The 19,248-nt window shown below is 39.0% G+C and overlaps 2 protein-coding genes and 1 long non-coding RNA gene across 3 annotated transcripts; 2 read left to right on the plus strand and 1 right to left on the minus strand.

Annotated features, from left to right (window-relative positions):
• Positions 1-278: 278 nt before the first annotated feature.
• On the minus strand, positions 279-2,491 carry knstrn (kinetochore localized astrin (SPAG5) binding protein). The gene is made up of 8 exons (XM_070926246.1): positions 2,429-2,491; positions 2,186-2,321; positions 1,686-1,709; positions 1,491-1,590; positions 1,201-1,315; positions 1,043-1,104; positions 596-670; positions 279-477 (listed from the first exon to the last, which is right to left on the minus strand). The coding sequence occupies exons 1-8, from the start codon at positions 2,448-2,450 to the stop codon at positions 349-351; spliced, it is 663 nt and encodes a 220-aa protein (XP_070782347.1). The 5' UTR covers positions 2,451-2,491; the 3' UTR covers positions 279-348.
• Positions 2,492-5,991: 3,500 nt separating this feature from the next.
• Positions 5,992-16,345, plus strand: knl1 (kinetochore scaffold 1). Its single transcript, XM_070926355.1, has 13 exons — positions 5,992-6,187; positions 12,086-12,144; positions 12,235-12,333; positions 12,423-12,538; positions 12,904-12,994; positions 13,299-13,415; positions 13,504-13,591; positions 14,360-14,458; positions 14,791-14,856; positions 15,076-15,185; positions 15,451-15,572; positions 15,893-16,018; positions 16,232-16,345. The coding sequence occupies exons 1-13, from the start codon at positions 5,992-5,994 to the stop codon at positions 16,326-16,328; spliced, it is 1,386 nt and encodes a 461-aa protein (XP_070782456.1). The 3' UTR covers positions 16,329-16,345.
• On the plus strand, positions 13,705-14,100 carry LOC139302723 (uncharacterized). Its single transcript, XR_011598914.1, has 3 exons — positions 13,705-13,769; positions 13,858-13,897; positions 13,999-14,100. It is a non-coding gene; the product is annotated as an uncharacterized lncRNA (long non-coding RNA).
• Positions 16,346-19,248: the final 2,903 nt, after the last annotated feature.

Consider the following 19,248-nt stretch of genomic DNA (forward strand, 5'->3'; position numbering starts at 1 on the left):
TTAACGCAACAATGAAATGTCATTATTTCTGACAAGTTTGTTTTCCTCTAAATTACATTTTCAGGCCCCTCCGATCTCCAACCTATATACAATATACCTTCAGTTGTGTATATAGTGGTAAAAATGAAGTTTTCTCTCAAACAGGACATGGGTGATTGTAAAAGAGGTGACATACCTAAAATATTGCGCATCCTGTATGACCCATAAGAACTAAGGGCTTGTTTTGACTGTTTGAAATATGAGGAGATGAGGAACATGAGGAAATAAGAATCCTTTATTCAGCTTCAGTCACACTAACATTAAAACAAACAATCATCAATATACACATCGGGGAATTACTGTACATTTTTACAACAACAGAGCTTCTGCTTCGTTGAGGGCTTTCTCCATTTCAGCAGCCTCCAGGGAAAAGTTCTCCCTTTCCTGCATCATATGTTCCCGTGCTTTAGAGAGTTCTGTCATTGTTGTTTGGATTTCCTACAAGTGTGTAAGGAGAGGAACATTTCGAATACACTCCAACCATCTCTTAAAATCAACTATGACAAATAGCGAAGTCACATAGGTCAATACAAACATTTCAACCAGTTTTACTCACCTCTAGTTGAGCACGTTGCTGTGATGCAATGTCTCCGAATGCTTTTAATTCATGCAGCAGGTCCGAGGAGACACTCTGAAATAGAGACAATGGAAGTTGTGTTTACTCGAAGGCACTGCCTGATAGCCAAAAGCCTGTAACCCTTTATGTGTAGAACACAAGTATAGTGTACATTTGAGATATGTGTGTGTGTGTATACATATATATATACACACACACACACACACACACACACACACACATATATATATATACATAAGTTAATATTTATCTCAATTTTCTGTAATGTATATTTCTACTGTAATTTCACCTTTTTTCCAGTTTGTAATTTGCATGAGTTTGATTCCAATGCGCTTTAATTTGAAGTTTGATAACACATATGACAAATAAAACATGACTGTACATATAAAATCATAAAAACAATAATAAATATATATATATAGATACCATGACTTCTTTTCTTTCATCTTCATTTTGTAGTGCAGCTTCTCCAACCCGTTCTCCTAAAACTAAGAAAGAGATTTTTTTTAATGTTATTTTCTAACAAGGAACAACTGAAATTAGGTGGACAAAAACACATTTTAAGAATGAGGATACATATTCACCTGGGTCTATTTTGGCTGCGACTAGGAGTACATGGCAGTCCCTCAGGTTTTTCTGGACCTCTGCATTCTCCTTTTCAAGGTCACTGAACTGCAGCTCCAACTCAGCCACTCTTTGCTGCAATATAACAAGTACTTTAGCAACACAACACAGATTCTGATAGCATTAAAGTGAAAGAAAACAAATGCTATACAATTGGAGCTGACAACAGACAGGCAGGAGCCTGACTGGTGTATTCATAAAGAACACTTGAGTATAAATACAAGTACTTCATTAAAATTGCTTCTTGCACCTGTGTGTCTGTGAGGTTTTTCTGCAGCTCCGCGTTGGTAGCCATCAAATGCTGATTTTGCTCCTTGAGCTCTGCCTGTTGCCCATACCTGGTGGGGACCCTGTGGAAAGGTGCAGCATAAAGTTGTGAAAAAAACAAACAAACAGGTTGAAGCCCACTGCATGTTCGGGATGTGGAACATAATGCATGACTTACCCTTTTTTAGGAGCAATAGTTTTTCTGGAAGACAAATGTGAGAAAAAAAAATGTAATTACATAGCTGAAGCAAACATATGGAGCCTGACAGGTATCAGGGGTTTGTGGATTTTACACCAAAGGATGCCAAAGAGATGAAAGGAAGGTATCGGTTTTTTTCTGGATGGAGCACTCACTTTAAGATGTGGATGTTTACACTTTGTGTTTCATTCATTTCTAAGTTCTGACTCCCAGGAAGGTTCAAGACTAAAAAAGGTTTGTTTTGTAACTTCCTGGCGGCAGTGTTTCCCATCATTTTGTCTTCCTGTGGCAGAGGAGTTGTGTGGAAGTGGGGTGCTGAGGTCAACTTTATCAGCCGATTCAGTGCCACCATGTTAAATAAGAAGTGATCCATATTGGCATTACACACCGCCTAGGTGTTTCCAGTGTACTGCATTCTTCTAAGTCGTAATAGGTGAGGTTTTTACTGTTAATAGTGTTAGCAATTAGCAAGTTCTTACCTTGGCACATTTTCTTTTTGAGATTTGAGAATACCGTCTGATTTTTGGGCAGCATTTGTTGTTGCAGATACAGTTACTGTGTCTCTGGATTCAAGTTTATGACCTGTTTTCTTCGTTTCTGCAGGTAAGAGATGACCTGGCAAACACATAAGACTGTTAAATCAGCTTTGTTTGACTTTATGACATGAAAATACACATTAATTCAATCACCAACAAAGTGCAAAAATAGCTAATTCTGCTCACCTCTTGGGATTTTTGAAGACATTGCTCTATCTGCAATGAATACAATGACAAAGGCACCTGTGTGAAGACAATACGATCACACCACGTTTAGACTATCCTGGACATCTTTACTGAGCCAGCTGTTTAACTATAATTTAACTAGGTAGGCTCTCTTCAAACATGTTTTGCTTATATGTATTCTCAAGATTCAATAGCTAAATTTTGGATTACCAAGCCCTCACGATATGTATTTGCTATTCCGCGGAACATGAAAATGTACAGATTTTAAATGGAGTTTGGTGCGATTTCCCGAATACAACAAGACAAAGTAACATAACAAGCGTCTAGTTAGCTTAGGTGCAAATTAAGCGTTCAGCATAACTGAAACATACTTATATGTGTGACATGGTTCAATAACACAACATCAATGCCTACCTTTATGGATACGTTAAATATTGAGATTTGTCAACAGTCAAAACTGAGCCGCACGAATTCAAAAACGTCCCGCCCTCTATGGTCAATTCCGGTTTGTTTACGTTATTTCCTGTATAGATAAAACGACCTTTCGCTCTTTCTGGTTGTCAGATGGTTTGTATTTCTTGATTAATTCGAGCTGAATTGTGTACCCAATCTTATGAGCACATTTTTGTTGAGTTAACTTTACTGTAGAAACCGAAATAAGCAGAGGAATCGAGAGAGTAGACGAAACCCATAGGCTAGCACTGCGCATGCGTGGAGGCGGCTAAATTCAAAACTCAAGACGTTAGCATCGAGGCTCGTTGACGTTAGCTGCAGTCTGCAGGTTCGCACATCGACCCAGCTAAAAATAAGCGACATGAAAACAATTTTAAGTTAGTTAACCAGTAATAACACAACCGTACCCGTTGTAAAACGGGAGGAATTCGCTCATAACAACTACAAGGTATGCGCTGTAATGTTTCTTTGGTGTTCAGTTCACTTCTTGTTCATATTATGAATGGCACGCGAACACGAACGTTAGCTCAACTAAAGTGCGCTAACATCTATGCTTTTATTCTTGCTAGCGAGGTCAGTTAATGACCAGTTTGTTTTCTGTAATGAATGAATAGACATGCGAACTCATTTAAAATTTCGGGGAAAGGTGTTTTCCCGTGGAATAGCTAACGTTAGCGTTTGTTGACAAAGGGGAAATCCATATCCAGCTAACGTCGCACCTATTAATTGATCATTTCAGCTCTATAGCATCAATTAACGTTATTGTGCGAATGTGACTTCTGTTCATCCAGTCCCATATTTCCCCGATGTCATGGGCCAATACCTTGTGACCAGAGATTGAATGACGGGTACTTCATACTTTATTTCCATGTCATGGAGGTTTTATTTTTCACACTTGTCATGGCTTATGAAGAACAGTCCTTTGTCAACCTTACACATCGCTTTTCTATACTGTTGCACACCGGATCTCCACATTATTCCACCAAAAAAGGAAGCTAAAGATGGGCATTCATTCTGTATGCCAATGAAAAGTCAGGCAAATTTTACATATATGTCACTGAAAAGTCTTATCGTCTTCAATTTAATCATATACTGCAGACGCTTTACTGTATCAAGCAGTTTTCATTTGTTCACAGTTGAAAATGGAGCCTCTGGATCCTGCCAAGAATGAGTGAGTGAAAATTATGTTATTGAGAGACAGCTGCTTTGTGCCTGAACCTCAAAACAACACTACACACTACCTAAAGGCCAACTTTACACCTGGCATTAACATTAACTTGTGATAGAACTGTGTTAGTTCACTGTTCACATTGTCTATAATAATACTCACCCCACATGCACATACACATAGAGCTAAATACTGTTTCATGTTTTGTGTTACAGTGAAAACAGTGGATTCTCCAAGCGGCGCATTTCTTCGGTCAGTGCCTCAAATAATTTTATGGACAAAGTTTATATAGTTTTTTGTGAACAAATCATTGGCCTGAACCATATTGTCTGCTATTTATAATTTTCAGATTTTAAAAGCACCACGGAAATCAATCAGATTTCCTGACCCAGAGCAACAGGAAAATGTGGTAAATGGATTGCTTGATTTGAAATTTTTACCTGACTGTATGTAATGTAAAATTGGTGGAAACAAATTTGTTTAAGGTTTTACATTTTATGTTATATATTGTTTTTATTTTTGCTAAGGTGGAGTGTCCTAAGCCAGTGGAAAAGAGGAATTCAAGAAGAGTCAGTTTTGCCCCTGCCAACGATGTTCTCCTGTTTTCAAAGTGAGACATTAGAAAACGAAGTCAGGCTTAATTTTACCAAGGACACTGACATTTCAACCTAATCAGTATTTTATCTTTACAGGGATGTAAAAAATGCCTCTCCTGCCCGAAGTCCTTTACAAGATTTAATAACAACAAGTAAGTATGTAATGTAGTATATATAAATATGTGATTTTTCTTTTTTATTTGAAACAGCTTTGTAATATTTGTCTTGTGTATTCCACAGCAGCGGCAGCCACACAGAATAGGTAAAGTGACTTGATCCTGTCAAGCTCTACTAATTGAGCTGTATTTCAGATGATGAACACTTGCAGTCTCACCAAACCAGTCAAAATATTCTGTCTTAACAACATAAATATTGTGTTTTCTTGCATTAGGGTCCAGGTGACAGTCACTGAAGATGAGATTCAACACATTACAGGTAAGAATATTAATTTTTCAACTATTACCAAATGCTCGCATTGTCTGTTAAGTCTGTGTAAGATGAATCGTACTCTTTTATTTAGGAATGGAAACCCTATTGAATGCTCCTCTACATGCTTATCATCAAGGGGATAAGGTGAGCTTGAAGTCACTTTGCTGGTTTATCAATGTTGTGTTTCTGTCATAGCCAAATTTAAATTGCTTTGTTATAATTGTATTTATTATATTATTATAATGCTTCATAATAATGTTAATCAGAGGTTTTCATGTAAAACTTTATATTTAGTGACTGGTCATTGACCTAAAGCTTCTTATCTTCACCAGGTCAACTTTGATACTGGGGCTGACTTTGGCGAGAAAACTGTGATGTTTTCTACAGATGACGCATTCATGGACATGACCCACAGTCACACTATAAACATTGCCGGTGATGGAGAATTACTTGCAGATATTTCCCTCCACAACTATGAAAGTTTACCCACTAGTGGGGAGAAAACGGTGATGTTCACGGCGGATAATGGATCTATGAATATGACCCTAAGTCATACTTTGAACATGATGAGTGGGTCAACGTCACTACCCACTAGCAGGAACATGGATTTAAGTGTAGAGAAGAGAAACATATCCTCATCAGTGCCTTGTTCGGATCCTGGATTTGAAAACTTCCTCGCAAGTCTCTCTAAACCAAGTGGCCCCAGGGTTAATCCTGTGATTACCAGAATGACGCCTCCTGCTGGAGCATCCTCTGATGGCTCCCTGGCCCAGATAAAAACAAAAAGGGCTGATGTGGATAAAGAAAATCAGGCTCCAACTTCTGTTTCAGCTATGATGGGGAACTCTCTAAATACATCCAGGAAGTTTGGTGAATCATCTTATGGAAGTGCACTCTATCAAGAGGATGATGTAAACATGGACATGACTGAAGCTCAGACAGGCCGCATTCAGGGATTCACTGATGATGATGATGACGATGATGCCTTTCAGTGTCTTTTTCCCACACAAGAAATGTACTCCCACTTCGACAACACACCTCGAGTGTCACAGACAGCAGAGAAGAACAAACGACAGCAGAGCAGTAAAACTCTGGCATCATCCAACTCTAAAGGTATTGAATTTTCTATCAACTGACTAATTCATTAATGGACTAAATGTTTCAACACTAATGTATTTCTTGCTTTGACTTACTACATGGCATCTTATGTGTTTTGGGGAGGCTGGTATTAATTCACAACTTATGACTGAATACATTTCAATTTCCAAATATGACAGATATGACACCTCCAAAGAATTCTTCTCTACATGCTTCTCATCAAAGTTACAAGGTGAGTTTTATAATTAGTTTACTGTTATTTATCTATATTGCCAAAGTCTGAAAATAATCCTTCCCACTGTACTGAGATTAACTGAAACAAATGACTGCGTGGAAAGTACGACATGTATGTAAAATAATATTCTAGTTTAGGCAAATTGTCAGTTTAAGTATATATGAGTTGTTAACATGCATCAGTATAGTTTTCAGAATGTTGTGATTAGTGCTCATTAAATGTACCACATGAAAGTATATTTTTAGTGAGTATGTTATAATGTACATTTTTTTTTCTTTTCAGGTCAACCTTGGTACAAAAGATGAATACAGAGAGAAAACAATGTTCACCGCAGGTGATGAGGAGAGAAAACGTGAGGCTTGTGGTCTGCCCGCCTCCTCAGCAAATAGTTTGGATCCAGATTTTAAAAATTTCCTTGTAAGTCTCTCTAAACCAAGTGCCCCCAGTGGTAATCCAGCAGCATCCTCTAGGAGCTTTGGAGAATCATTTAATGGAGGTACAATCTGTCCTGAAAATGACGTGAACATGGATATGACTGAAGCTCAGACAGGCCGCATTATAGGACCCACTGGCTCAGATGATCCTTTTCAGTTTCTTTTTCCCACACAAGACATGTACCCCCATGAAATTCTGAAGAGCGCAGGACAGCAGCGCAGTGACACCCTGGGATCATCTACAGGTATGGAAACCACAAACCTTCCCTTTTTTTAACTCAAATGTCGACCAAATCATTTAGTGTGAGTGTAACCAAAATGAGACCTTATTTTAGCAATGTGAATGATGTATGGATATAAAAACCTATTTTTTACCTGTATTTTACATGTGTAGGACTAATCTTCAGAATTAATTGATTCTGTTTATTATTTTTTAAATGGGGTTTGGGTCTGATTGCTTTTGCTAATTTGCTTTTTATTAAATTCCTTATCTCCACATTAGGTATGGAAACCTCAGTGAAGCCATCTTTAAATACGAACGTGCAAAGACATCAGGTGAGGTTAAAAATTCACTTTTAAAATGTCATACCAAGATTGATGTTTTCTTTGACTGTATGCTTACAGTGATTGTTTTTTTCCCCCCAGAAGATCAAATTTGCTGCTGAAGAGGACTGCAGAGAGAAAACGGTGAGGTTTTCTGCAGATGATGCCTGTATGGATGTGACACGAAGTCACACTGTAAACATTGTCAAGGATTTAGAACTGCAGTCACACCAAAATGTGGACTTTTTACCTGCTTGTGGAGAGAAAACGACGAGGTTCACTGCAAATGATGCAGCTATGGATATGACCCAGTGCCTCACTGTAAACATTGATAATAATTTACTATCAGCATCAGTTCTCCCTGTGAAGAAACAACAAGGTGAGACAAGTGGTCTGCCGAGAAACAGATCTTCATCCGCATACGATTTGGATCCAGGATTTAAAAACTTGCTGATGAGCCTCTCAAAACCAGTGGACCGCAGTGTTAATCCTGTGATCGCAAGAATGATGCCTACAGCCACACAATCCTTTCACACTGGAGACTCGTCTGTTGGAGGTATAATCTGTCCAGAAGATGATGTGAGCATGGACATGACAGAAGCTCAGACAAGCCGCATTATAGGAATCACAGGTACGGATGATCGTCAGGGTCTTTTACCCACACGAGACACCATGTACCCCCAAAGTGGTCATTTGGAGAAGGCCGAGATGACTTCACAACAGCAGCGCAGTGAAGCACTGGCATCATCAAACCAAAACGGTATGGAAACACCAAACCATCCAAATAAGTGAAGTGAAATGAGACTTTTAACCAAACCAAAATCAGACTTTCGGGACAATGGTGAGAATCAGAACATGAACGAACCAAAAATATATAATTATTTTATCAAAATAAATAGTAATTTTTCTTTGTGTGTTTTGGGACGCCCCTTTTATATTTCACAGTTTTTATGTATTTTTAGTATGTGCAACAAAGTAACAGAGATTGTAATAATTGAAATACAAACTCAGAGTGCTTCAGTTCAGTTTCTTAATTTTGTTGGAATTAGGATTAGCTGTTTTTGTTTATGTTTGAATTGTTACTTACTTATTTCCCATTTCCACATTTAGATATGAGAACCCCATTGTCTGCTTCTTTGAAGACGAAAGTGCAAAGACATCAGGTGAGTTTACCATTGCTTAATTTGATCTTTTACAGATTAGTTTTTTCTGAATGAATCACTATACGGCCTGCTTGCCCTGGATACTGCATCTTTGAACATTACAGCTGCACTTGTCAATATTTTATTAACTGTACAAAGTGAGAGGGGTCGCTCATGATGACAAACCCACTGATAATTATAACTTAACTCTGCAGGCCCACCCAGCATTATGGAGGCTTTTAGTCCAGTTGGGATCATTGTTTTGGTTTTCTGGCCTATAGCTCTATAGAGTTACTCTATCTGAGAGCCTCGTGATGACAGCCTGATAGTGATAGTTCAGTACAGCTATAAACACATTTGATTTCCAACATATTATACAAACTAGATCTTTTCGAGCATAACCTACCCCTAAGTGGTATTGATTCCTCTCCTAAAATAAACAACTTTGTTGAGGTATAAAAAACCACAGTGATTGAGAACGGGGTAGCAGACTTTTTTTTATGGATGGAGGCATTGAGATGGTAAAATTCTTTTAATTATGAAATGAAATGTCTACCTCTGTGTAATATAAAAGTTGACCGTTTTTTTTTGTCTGTCTCCCTCGGGTCAAGTTTGATGCTGAAGAGGACTGCAGAGAGAAGACCACGAGGTTTACTGCTGACGACGCCTGTATGGATGTGACACGAAGTCACACTGTAAACATTGTCCATGATTTAGAACTGCAGTCACACCAAAATGTGGACATTTTACATCCTTGTGGAGAGAAAACAGTGAGGTTCACTGCAAATGATGCAACTATGGATGTGACGAGAAGTCACACTGTAAACATTGCCACTGATTTCAAACCACGGTCACACCAAAATGTGGACTTTGTACCTGCATGTGGAGAGAAAACAGTGAGGTTCACTGCAAATGATGCGACTATGGATGTGACGAGAAGTCACACTGTAAACATTGCCACTGATTTCAAACCACGGTCACACCAAAATGTGGACTTTTTACCTGCTTGTGGAGAGAAAACAGTGAGGTTCACTGCAAATGATGCAACTATGGATGTGACGAGAAGTCACACTGTAAACATTGCCACTGATTTCAAACCACGGTCACACCAAAATGTGGACTTTTTACCTGCTTGTGGAGAGAAAACAGTGAGATTCCCTGCACATGATGCAGCCATGGATATGACCCAGTGCCTCACTGTAAATATTGCCAGCAATTCAGTATCGGATTCAGTTCTTCCACACCAAGATACTAACATTTTATCCACCCTGGCTGTAAAGAAGAGAGAAAGTGAGACATTTCGTCCGCGTAGGAGCCGATCTTCGTCAGCACGTGCTTTGGATCCAGGACTTGAAAGCTCCCAGTCTAAGACAAGTGTCCCCTGGGCTAATCCTGTGATCACCAAAGCAGTGGCTCCTGCTGCTCTGTCCCCTCAAGAAACCATTGACACAAATAGCCTCCTGGACCAACTTAAAACACAGAAGCCTCGTGTGGATACTGAAAATGAAGCTCCAGGTTTTGTTTCAGCTGTCATAGAGAAGCCAGTAAATAAAACGATGACAGACTGTCCAGAGGATGATGTAAGCATGGATATAACTGAAGCTCAAACAGGTCACATTTTGGAACAAACGTGTACAGATGAGCCACCTCAATGCCTTTCTTTCACTCAGGACTTGTACCCCAACTCTGACAAATTGGAGAAAACAGAGGTGACTTCACAACAGAGCAATGAAGCACTAGGATCATCCAACCTTGATGGTGTGGAAATGACACACCGTCCAGATCCTCTTGACTCAAATGAAAGTGATAACGGGAAAGAACGCGAACCAAGTAATCAAAATTGTTCAATCAGTGCTGTTGACCATGATGTTGATGCAGTCCCTTCACGAAAGTCTAGGCGAATAAGTTTAGCTGATCTTCATTCAAAAGTAAGGCGTTTGAGCCACATGATAAACACAGCTCCTGATACTATTGCCATGGATAGCTGCACAGCACCTTTGCCTCAGCTGGAACACGACATGGACAAAAACTCAAAAGACAAAACCAAAGCCCTGCCTGTAATGGAACCTGAACTGGAAATGGGTTTGGTAAACACTGAAGAGAATACACAAGCTCGATGTCTTATGCAACAACCCTCTACTACTCCTTTCAACTTGAAGACTAAACAACTTATGTCAAGACTCTCAGTGGGAGGCTTTAAGCCGAAACTCCCCCAAAGAAACAAACCAGATGATCCAAAGAAGGTGACTTCTGTGGGAGAACATACGAGGACAGTCACTGTCAATGTTACTGAAAAACTTAGCAACTTTGACAATGATGTGAGCGATATTTATGATGAAGAGCTTGATAGCTATGAAGATATGTCAGAAGTGCTGGACACAAGGAGTCCTCAGAAAGCCACTGAGAAAATGAGTCCTTCCCTGGAGTTCAACATGGATGAGCCTTTAGAGGATCATGGATTTGAACAGGACTTTATTAGTGCTGTCCATGGAAATAAGAGACCTTTGCCAGACAATGAAAATAATATGAAGGATGAGAAGAAAATAAAGGCATCCACTGAGACGGCCACTGACGTTGACATGGTAGGTCCAATTAGACTACTGTAAATTCTTAAATCATGGCTGGGGTCTTTATTTACCTTTTTATTAACTGCAGAGAAAACCAGGATTATATAAGAGACTTGTTTATTTTATTAAGAAGCCTCCCCTTTTCCTGATGTGCTCCTGTTTATAATTTCCTGTTAATGCAAACTCAAAACTTCCTCCATGTTTACCTGTTTTCCTGATAATTTCACGATAATGTACATTTCCACAGCTCAAATTCCATTATTACAAAACATAGTCATACTCACCACTCTGCTGCTCTGAGTTATTCCTCTTTAATAGAAAGGCAGTTTTGATTGGCAAACTAATTCTGGTCATTTCAATTTTGCCATTTTTTGGTTTCAGTTAATTTTGAAACCTAACATTTCTTGTTCTGTTGTTTCACATTAAAAGCCTTCCAGTGACCCAAATGACATAGCCTGTTCCTGGTAGGCTGTATGAAGTGTTGAGTTTCATTGACGGTAGTTTAACCCCTCTTGTGGCAGAGTAGACCCGATTGGAACTAACTAATGATAGGATTGGAGTTCTGGAAATATATTATGCTGAATATATAGGTAATTCCCCAATTATTTGAGACAAATATATACAACACTGAACACTGACTTTGATTTGAGAATTTACAGTTTCTTGTCATGGTTTTCTGTATGTTCCTAAAGAGATTCATTTGTTTTTCTATTTTGCCCCTTTGTTTTATTTGTTGTCAGGGTTCACAGTCTCATGTTGTAGAATGTGACGGTAACATTACTATAGCTCCAAGCATGACTACACAGACCACAGATTACACCAACAGCAGTCACACAGCCAGCATCAGATGTGAAGCTACATTTGAATCAAGTAAGTTGTTATGGATTCACGTCATGTAGTTGAGTATTATTAAGATCCTTATTTTGCTATGTTTTCCTCATGTAATTGTGCTTCCCTGGATTCTGGATAATAAATCATTTTTACTTTTTCAGCTTTCAAACAAAGCCTGTTTGAATCCCAGCTTGAGGACTATGCCAGTGATACACAGAGGGTATACTCTTGACATATTTTATAATAAATCTACCGGACTGAATCATTTTTTCATGTCAGTTATTTATTGTTGTCAATGCTTTGTTTACAGAAACTCGATGATGGCACCATTACAGTGTTAGAGTTCTTTAAACTCTTCAACATAGACTTTGTCATCCATAATCCTCGGCAAAGTATCCTTCCTGGCAGAGTAGGTTCATCTTCATTTATATGAAAAGTATGTATGTATGAAAAACAACAGCCAAATGTGGTGATGTGGCCTTTTGTTTGTTTTTGCAGCTTTTGTCAGACACAGATCGCACACCGATGGATTTATTGAAAGACCAGCATATCAATCGTCCTAAACAGATGGTGTATGAGACAAACGTCCAGAACCTCACAGAAAAGGTGGAGGGGTAAGTACGATAAAGATTGAACTGAAGAACACATTTATGACCAAGATTAAAAGTATACTTACATTAGTTTGGCAGATTTAACCTAAGTCTAATCTTGTGGTTTTTCTTCCATGAGAGGTGTGGTCACTGCTGCCGCCACTGTAGTTCATGTCTCATTTTAGGTTTAAACCTGAATGCCCTTAAAACCTTGGAAAACTCCCACTAGGAGTTTGTTAAAGTATATAAAGTCATCCTTGATTCACAGCTTTGTTAAAGTAGCATATCTTGTTTGGCAGTGTGCCAGAAATTACAGAATAAAATTGGTTCAAAATAAGTACTTAAATTATCTTTGAAAATTCAGACCGTGTGACTTGTCCTCTCTCCAGGTTGAAGGAGCGAATGCAGGATCTGGACAAACCACTGAAGTCTGTTAATAGACCTTTGTGGGAAGAAATGAGAAATTCTTCAGAGAAAGGGGTATTAAAGGATAACTTTATTTTTTGTTTTCCTCTTTGTTACCATGATGATTATGTTCATGTGACATGTTTACAGTGTCGTATGATCAGTGTGAACTGTAAAAAGACAAAGCAAATATCTCTTTTTCCGATTGACCCATAAATATTTGCAGTATAATTGCCATTTTGTTAAAAGGATGCGGGTGAACATTTTTTTGGATTTAGCTCCTGCCCTTTGCTGTGTATGTAGATGTAGCAGGAGGATGAGTATCAACTGGCCATGTGATCGTATTCCTACCCCTGATTGTGTTTGTTTGAATTCACAGCTCAAATCTTTTGGTGCCAAACTAAAAGAGAGAAATAACTTGTTCAGGAAGACGAGCAAAGTTCAGTCTCATGAAATGAAGGAGGTCTTGTACTCAAACCTTGTGCAGGCTAATCTGGTAAGAGCCTTCACACAGAAACACTGAATTACAATTACTGGAAACTTTTGAGAGCATTGAAGGTAATTGACTTTTTTCATCTTTTCAGGAGGAGCAACAGAGGCTGATGGGAACGATCGAGGGAGCAGATGAGATGATGAAAAGTTTGGATGACTGTATTCGTGAATTAGAAACAGGTATGGGTACTGTGGGGAAATGACAGTAATGCCAAGACAGAGGGCTCAGTTGGTGTGAATGTGTTTCTATGAGGGACAGGAAAACTATAACACCTTTGTTTTTCCCTTCCTTTAGAACTTACTGCAGTTGAAGAAAAAGGCTTCGAAGACACACCAAGTCTGAAATCACGTCAGGAAGGTAACTTGTTTATACCACTTGATTATTTTATTATTTTTATATGCTTGAAGTGAAGGAAGTTATTGAATTTTATTTTATTTCTTAACAGAAATGCAGAAAGTTACTGAAGCTTTGGCAGATAATGACCGGTGAGTTGAGAATATTAATAAGCATGTTTTTCATGTTTCGGTGCTATAAATCTACAAAAGTTTCATTTTGTTTCTTATTCTTGTCTTTGCTCCTGCCGCAGACAAACGTCCGAACTGCAGATGCAGACGAAGCAGAATTCAAATAAACTGAACAGGCTTATAGCTGAGACGAGGAGCCTCGAGAGCCACGTCACCATGCTGCATACGTCAGTTTCTGATTTTAATGGGTTTTTAGATCTTAAGGCATAAAACCTGTAGCACCTTATTTACAAAAAACCTGCTTATGCTGAACTTTGTCCACTTTCATGTTAATATTTTAAAGTGTGTCTTCCCTGTTACTCTCCTACTCCACTTTCAGTCAGAAGTCTTGACAATAGATAAAATTGCTTAGCTCTACTTTTAGCTTTTTTTGTACGCAAAGATATAAAGAAAAATCCTTATTGTGCATTTCGTACTTCAGAGTGAATGAATGGAAGTTTGGAGAGAAGAGGAACAACAGCACCGTCTACACTTTCCTCCATGAGACCCTCCATCTCCAGTTGGTGTATGAAAAATCCAATGGTAAGATTGTTTTTGTGATGGGATAAACCAGGGTGAATAAGCAGGGAGTTGTTTTTTAACAGTAGACAGTCTCATAAGGCGACATGGTAGACAGCATTCATGCTGTTTATAGTACTTTTTGACCACACTAATGTCAGGACCTGCTTTGCAATTAAAACTATTGTTTACCACCCAAACAAACTAATTGTTGTCTGTTTACTTGGCAGACACTGGGTGTGTGCAATGACTAATTTGTGTTTTCATTTACAGCAAAGCTCAAGCTGTCTTTTTTTTATTTTTTAACAAATAAAGTTTTTTCACTAAATGTCTTCCCTTTTTTATTGTTTTTGAAGGTGATGATGCGGAAAAAGAGTCTGAGAGGAAAATATCACGCATCACATTCAAACTCCAACTTGATGGTGAGAATCTGTAGTTATGCATGTTGTGTGTTTGGGTTAATGTGCGTTCAAATCTTGTTTCTCAGCTAATCACCTGTCTGTCTGCCTTCCATGTCAAATGAATAGTTCGTAATCCTTTGGTGGTTTCTCAGTGCCTTTTTATAAGTGTCTTTATAATGAGAGTACATTTAATATCCATTGGCATCTTGAACTAATGTCCATTTTGTTTTTTCTAACCAGATGAGAAGTCACAGTGCCATGCCTGCCTTGTTCACCAACTGCTCTCTCAGTACGTCGAGGGAGAAACGTCCTGGGTGGAGAAGTATCCAACCAGCAGACATGTTCCAAAGGTAGGTGTGAATGGAGAGATGGACACATGTCCAGCTGCATGTTGTATTATACTTGTCTTGTTTATGGTCAGAGTCAGAATCAGAAATACTTTATTGATCCCCAGGGGGAAATTACACTTATACTGTATTTTACACCAATGATGTAGCCAATATTGAGCTGATATTAAATATCTTGTACAATCTCAAATTTGTCTTCTTGCCATAGTGGAAATAACATTTTACACAGTCACACTGAAACTTTCAACTGCTGTATTTTGTCTCCTAGCTGCTCCATGACGTGGGCCTGGTGGTGAGCCGCTGTCGTCTGCTGGGAGAGGAGTTGCGTCTGCTGAAAATGTGGGGGGGTCTACGGCTCAATATCCTCAACATCAGCTGTGTGGACACTCAGTAAGTAACTCCTCCCCCACAAAAGATAGCCAGAGCTTGCAATATTTAGCATTTAACATTTTTTCATTCCAAACTGTGATAATATCATCAGGCACATCTTGACTTAATTCAGCTTTGTCATGTTTGGGGGAAAAGGTGCACAGTATCTTGGTGCTTTGACATGGTTCCCAGTACAAATTCTGCATTCATTAAGGGTAATTTGGCCCTCAAATGGACGTTGACTTCACGAATTTTAACATTATATCATTAATTGGTTTACCAAAAGTTCATGTTATCTAAGCCACATTTTACAACATCCTTTCTCCTTTTTCTCCCTCTAGAGTGCACGTTGTCTTCAGCAGTCTCAAGAAATGTTCCAAGTTTGAGGTGATCTTCTCTGTCACTTTGATCAACCACCTCTGTGTCCTTCAAGTGCAGAGCTTCAAAAACATGATTGGAAGCACAACGTAAGTTTGACTCAAATATATATTTATATAAAATAAATGAGGTAGTGCTTTCTTGGCTGTGGGGTGGAGGGAAATGCCACTTTTAAAAGCACTTAAACAACAATGCATTGAGGTGGAACAGTAATATTGTAGCTTAGAATATTTAAGCGGTATTACACCCAGAAAAACTCCAAAACCTTGTAAACAATATTTGATGTTTTCATGTATTTGCAGAATCCAACAGATTGAAGAGATTGTGGCATCATTCAGTCCAGCCAAGAACCTCTTGACGAAGATCGTCAAAAAGATTCATGAAAATCTTCTCCGTTGAGACCAGAAATACATCCAATATGGAACTTGGATTCCAATCGTTTGTAATTAAAACTCTTTTGTACAATATAGAGGTTGAAAAATGGAAAAATCTTTCATATCTAATAAGCAGCTTTTCATTTGAAAATCAAAATAAATGTAGTGTACAGGTTCCTAGGCTCTTTTCTTCCACAGTATGCAAGAAGTGATGTTTTTTCACTGTGTTTTGTGTCTCATAATGCAACTGCACCTGTTAACACTTTGCATTTTGTTAGAAATACTTTAGCTGTCCAACATAGAAAGGGATGACATCATTGTTCAAATTGCTAGAATGCAGGAAACCAGATCAGTTTCAGCTGCAGCTCATTCCTTAGAACATTCGCGATCGATCGCTAACATTTAAATGCCCAAACTTCTCAATAAACTGTTATAAACCTACATGCACAACTGTTATGTCGCAGCTATGTTGCACAGTTTAGGTTGTTCAAGTCAAGCTCAGTTGTGTTAGCTATGTCATTTAGCTAGAGGGTTTAATTGATATTTCCTTTTGTGATCATGGGAACCATTTAAAAGATTAAATACAGTTGTCTGTCATTGGTCTGGAGTGCAGGCAGTGATTTCTGTGCAGTTTCCAGAGTCTCCTCCAGATGGTGAACATGGACCGACCTTACAGCACTCTGTGTCGCTTACAGTGGGTTTGTGTTGGCTTTCTGTAAAGCGGCTCTGATGTGTTTGTCGGATGGAGCCTGTGTTTGAGACACGTCTCAACAAAAGGTTGTACATCTGTCACTGAACATATGTAAATATATTTCACTATTTCCTTCATAATGCTATTAAAACTGTTTGTCTTGTGTGTTGTTATTAGAGAGCAACTGTAAAATATGTCCTGACCCTTGAAAAGATAAATGTACTCAAAAGTTTCCATTCAAAAGGTTTTCTTTGTGCGTTGTCTTACATACTGTAGTCTCAGCCTTGCAGAATGTGAAATACAGATATGGTGTTAGTGGTGAGTTCAGTTGAAGAAATCCCTCAACATTAGACTAATGGACTTTAAGAATGGTATTATCTCCACTGACTTATTGACTTGATGGACTTTTACATGTGGATTGCATTTTAAGGTTTTAAATGATGCAGTGGCATATAGTTTGGGAATTCTAATGAAGATGATTGCAGCTTTCTGAAACGTGCACTCACACTTTTAGCACTCATTTGTGTGTTTTCTGTTTGGCAAGAGATGTGGGAACAGCTGAGATGTCAAACAGCGACGTCTGTTACTCTGCACTCCTGTCAGAATCAGAAACGGGGTTTATAGCCAAGTTTTCACATACAAGATATTTGCCTTCATGTTGCAGTGCATAACAGTCCAAATACACATTAAAATGTGTTAAATATATATATATATATATATACATTCTTAAAGGAAAAGAGCTATACAGTGTTTCAAATGAAGAGAATGGAGTGTGTCTTTTGCATGTTACCAGTGTTCTGCTGCTCTTTCCTAAGACAATAACCAAGTTGACACTATTCCCTTGGACAGCCACTGTATTGAATTATTTAGGGAATGTCTGTTCATCACCCCCAATTCCTTTGCCCAAAGATGAGACCAAGAAAGCACTTTTTTTTGGATGCAGTTTGGCTCATGTGGTACTGCAACAAAAATCATTTACACAGCCTTTTAAAGCATTACCTCCAAATGAGACTCAAAATGCACCTTCAGTGTCAGTTGCTGCTCTTGCTGTTCTGTTGTTAGGCTTTAGAGGGCACTATGGGCCTGTAAAATATACAATGTGTACCAATGGCCACTGCCTATCCTGGGTGAAGAATGTATCCTCGTGTTAAGTTCTCATCACAGTGTATTACTGATGTTTAAATGGAGGAAAGAGCTTTTAAGGAATCACCAGGTTTTTGTTCTTGAAAAATAAATCATGTCCCTGTGAAATTTAGTGGTGTTCAAAAGCAGTTGTTCCCGACCTTTTTGGCTCTCTTAAAGGCCCGCTTATCGAAGCCATTTCTAATTACGCTCCCTTTTCTAGAAAGAAAAGCAAAAATTAGAGAAAAGTCAGAAAAGATCGACAGAAACACTTCGTTTAATCATCTTGTGGACCCATGGGTGGGTTCCTGACCTTCAGGTTGGGAGCCACTGGATAGTCAGACACTCAGTGTGATTCTGAGTAGTTAGTCAGGAATAAACAGTGCTGCAACTGACAAATACTTTTGTGCTGCTTTTCATCTATGAAATGTGAACAGCTTAGTAAGAGAGACAAATAGACTTGGCTTTAGGGACACCACCATGCATTTTGGCTTTGCCGTGGGTTTGTTCTGGCTAATAAACAGCCTTGTAATCCTTCAAACTATGTTCAAGTATGAACACAATTTCCCCTCAGCAATGACAAGAGAGCAGCTGCACCTCAGCTTCAAACAAAGAAAACTCATCTGTGTAGACTCTCTGTCTTTTGTTGAACCGAGATAAACCTGATGTTGGCGTTTAACTGCAGCTCTCGCTGCTCTTCAAAGCTCAAACAGCCAAAACATGACTGACATGGACAGTGTCCAGAGGTCATTTGAAAGGTCAAACAGCCAGAGACAAGCCTCTGAGAGTGGGAGGAAGGGGGGCGGGGGGGGGGTGGGGGGGCACGACAGTCCACTCCTGAAGCCCCGACGTCAAAGGTCAAAGTGGACTTTCCAAACCGTCACCCTCGAGTGAGTCATCAGGGGACACGAGTTCCTCCTTCCCTCCCCCAGGAACAACGGCTGCTGTCAAACCAGACAGAGGACACACAGGGTGTCCAGGCAGGGGTTAAGTTTGGCTGAAGCGGCATTTGGGTCTCCTGACCTCAGCCTGGGGGTCAACTCAATTTCATTTCAATCGATCCCTGCAAGGAGTTTTCATTATTCACACATGTGAAACTGAATCTTTCATTAGATCATAATACAACAACACA

Source organism: Enoplosus armatus, chromosome 19 (assembly GCF_043641665.1).
Source record: "Enoplosus armatus isolate fEnoArm2 chromosome 19, fEnoArm2.hap1, whole genome shotgun sequence".
NCBI classification, from domain to species: Eukaryota; Metazoa; Chordata; class Actinopteri; order Centrarchiformes; family Enoplosidae; genus Enoplosus; species Enoplosus armatus.

What these genes read in the sequence shown, in the direction of transcription:
- knl1 (XM_070926355.1), top strand. Translation starts at nt 5,992, where the DNA reads ATGGACATGACTGAAGCTCAGACAGGCCGCATTCAGGGATTCACTGAT. An exon ending in ATGCCAGTGATACACAGAGG is followed by an intron (nt 12,145 to 12,234) that starts GTATACTCTTGA and finishes CTTTGTTTACAG; the next exon opens with AAACTCGATGATGGCACCAT. An exon ending in ACCTTGTGCAGGCTAATCTG is followed by an intron (nt 13,416 to 13,503) that starts GTAAGAGCCTTC and finishes TCATCTTTTCAG; the next exon opens with GAGGAGCAACAGAGGCTGAT.
- knstrn (XM_070926246.1), bottom strand. Translation starts at nt 2,450, where the DNA reads ATGTCTTCAAAAATCCCAAGAG. An exon ending in GTCTTCAAAAATCCCAAGAG is followed by an intron (nt 2,322 to 2,428) that starts GTGAGCAGAATT and finishes TGTGTTTGCCAG; the next exon opens with GTCATCTCTTACCTGCAGAA. An exon ending in CAAAAAGAAAATGTGCCAAG is followed by an intron (nt 1,710 to 2,185) that starts GTAAGAACTTGC and finishes TTTGTCTTCCAG; the next exon opens with AAAAACTATTGCTCCTAAAA.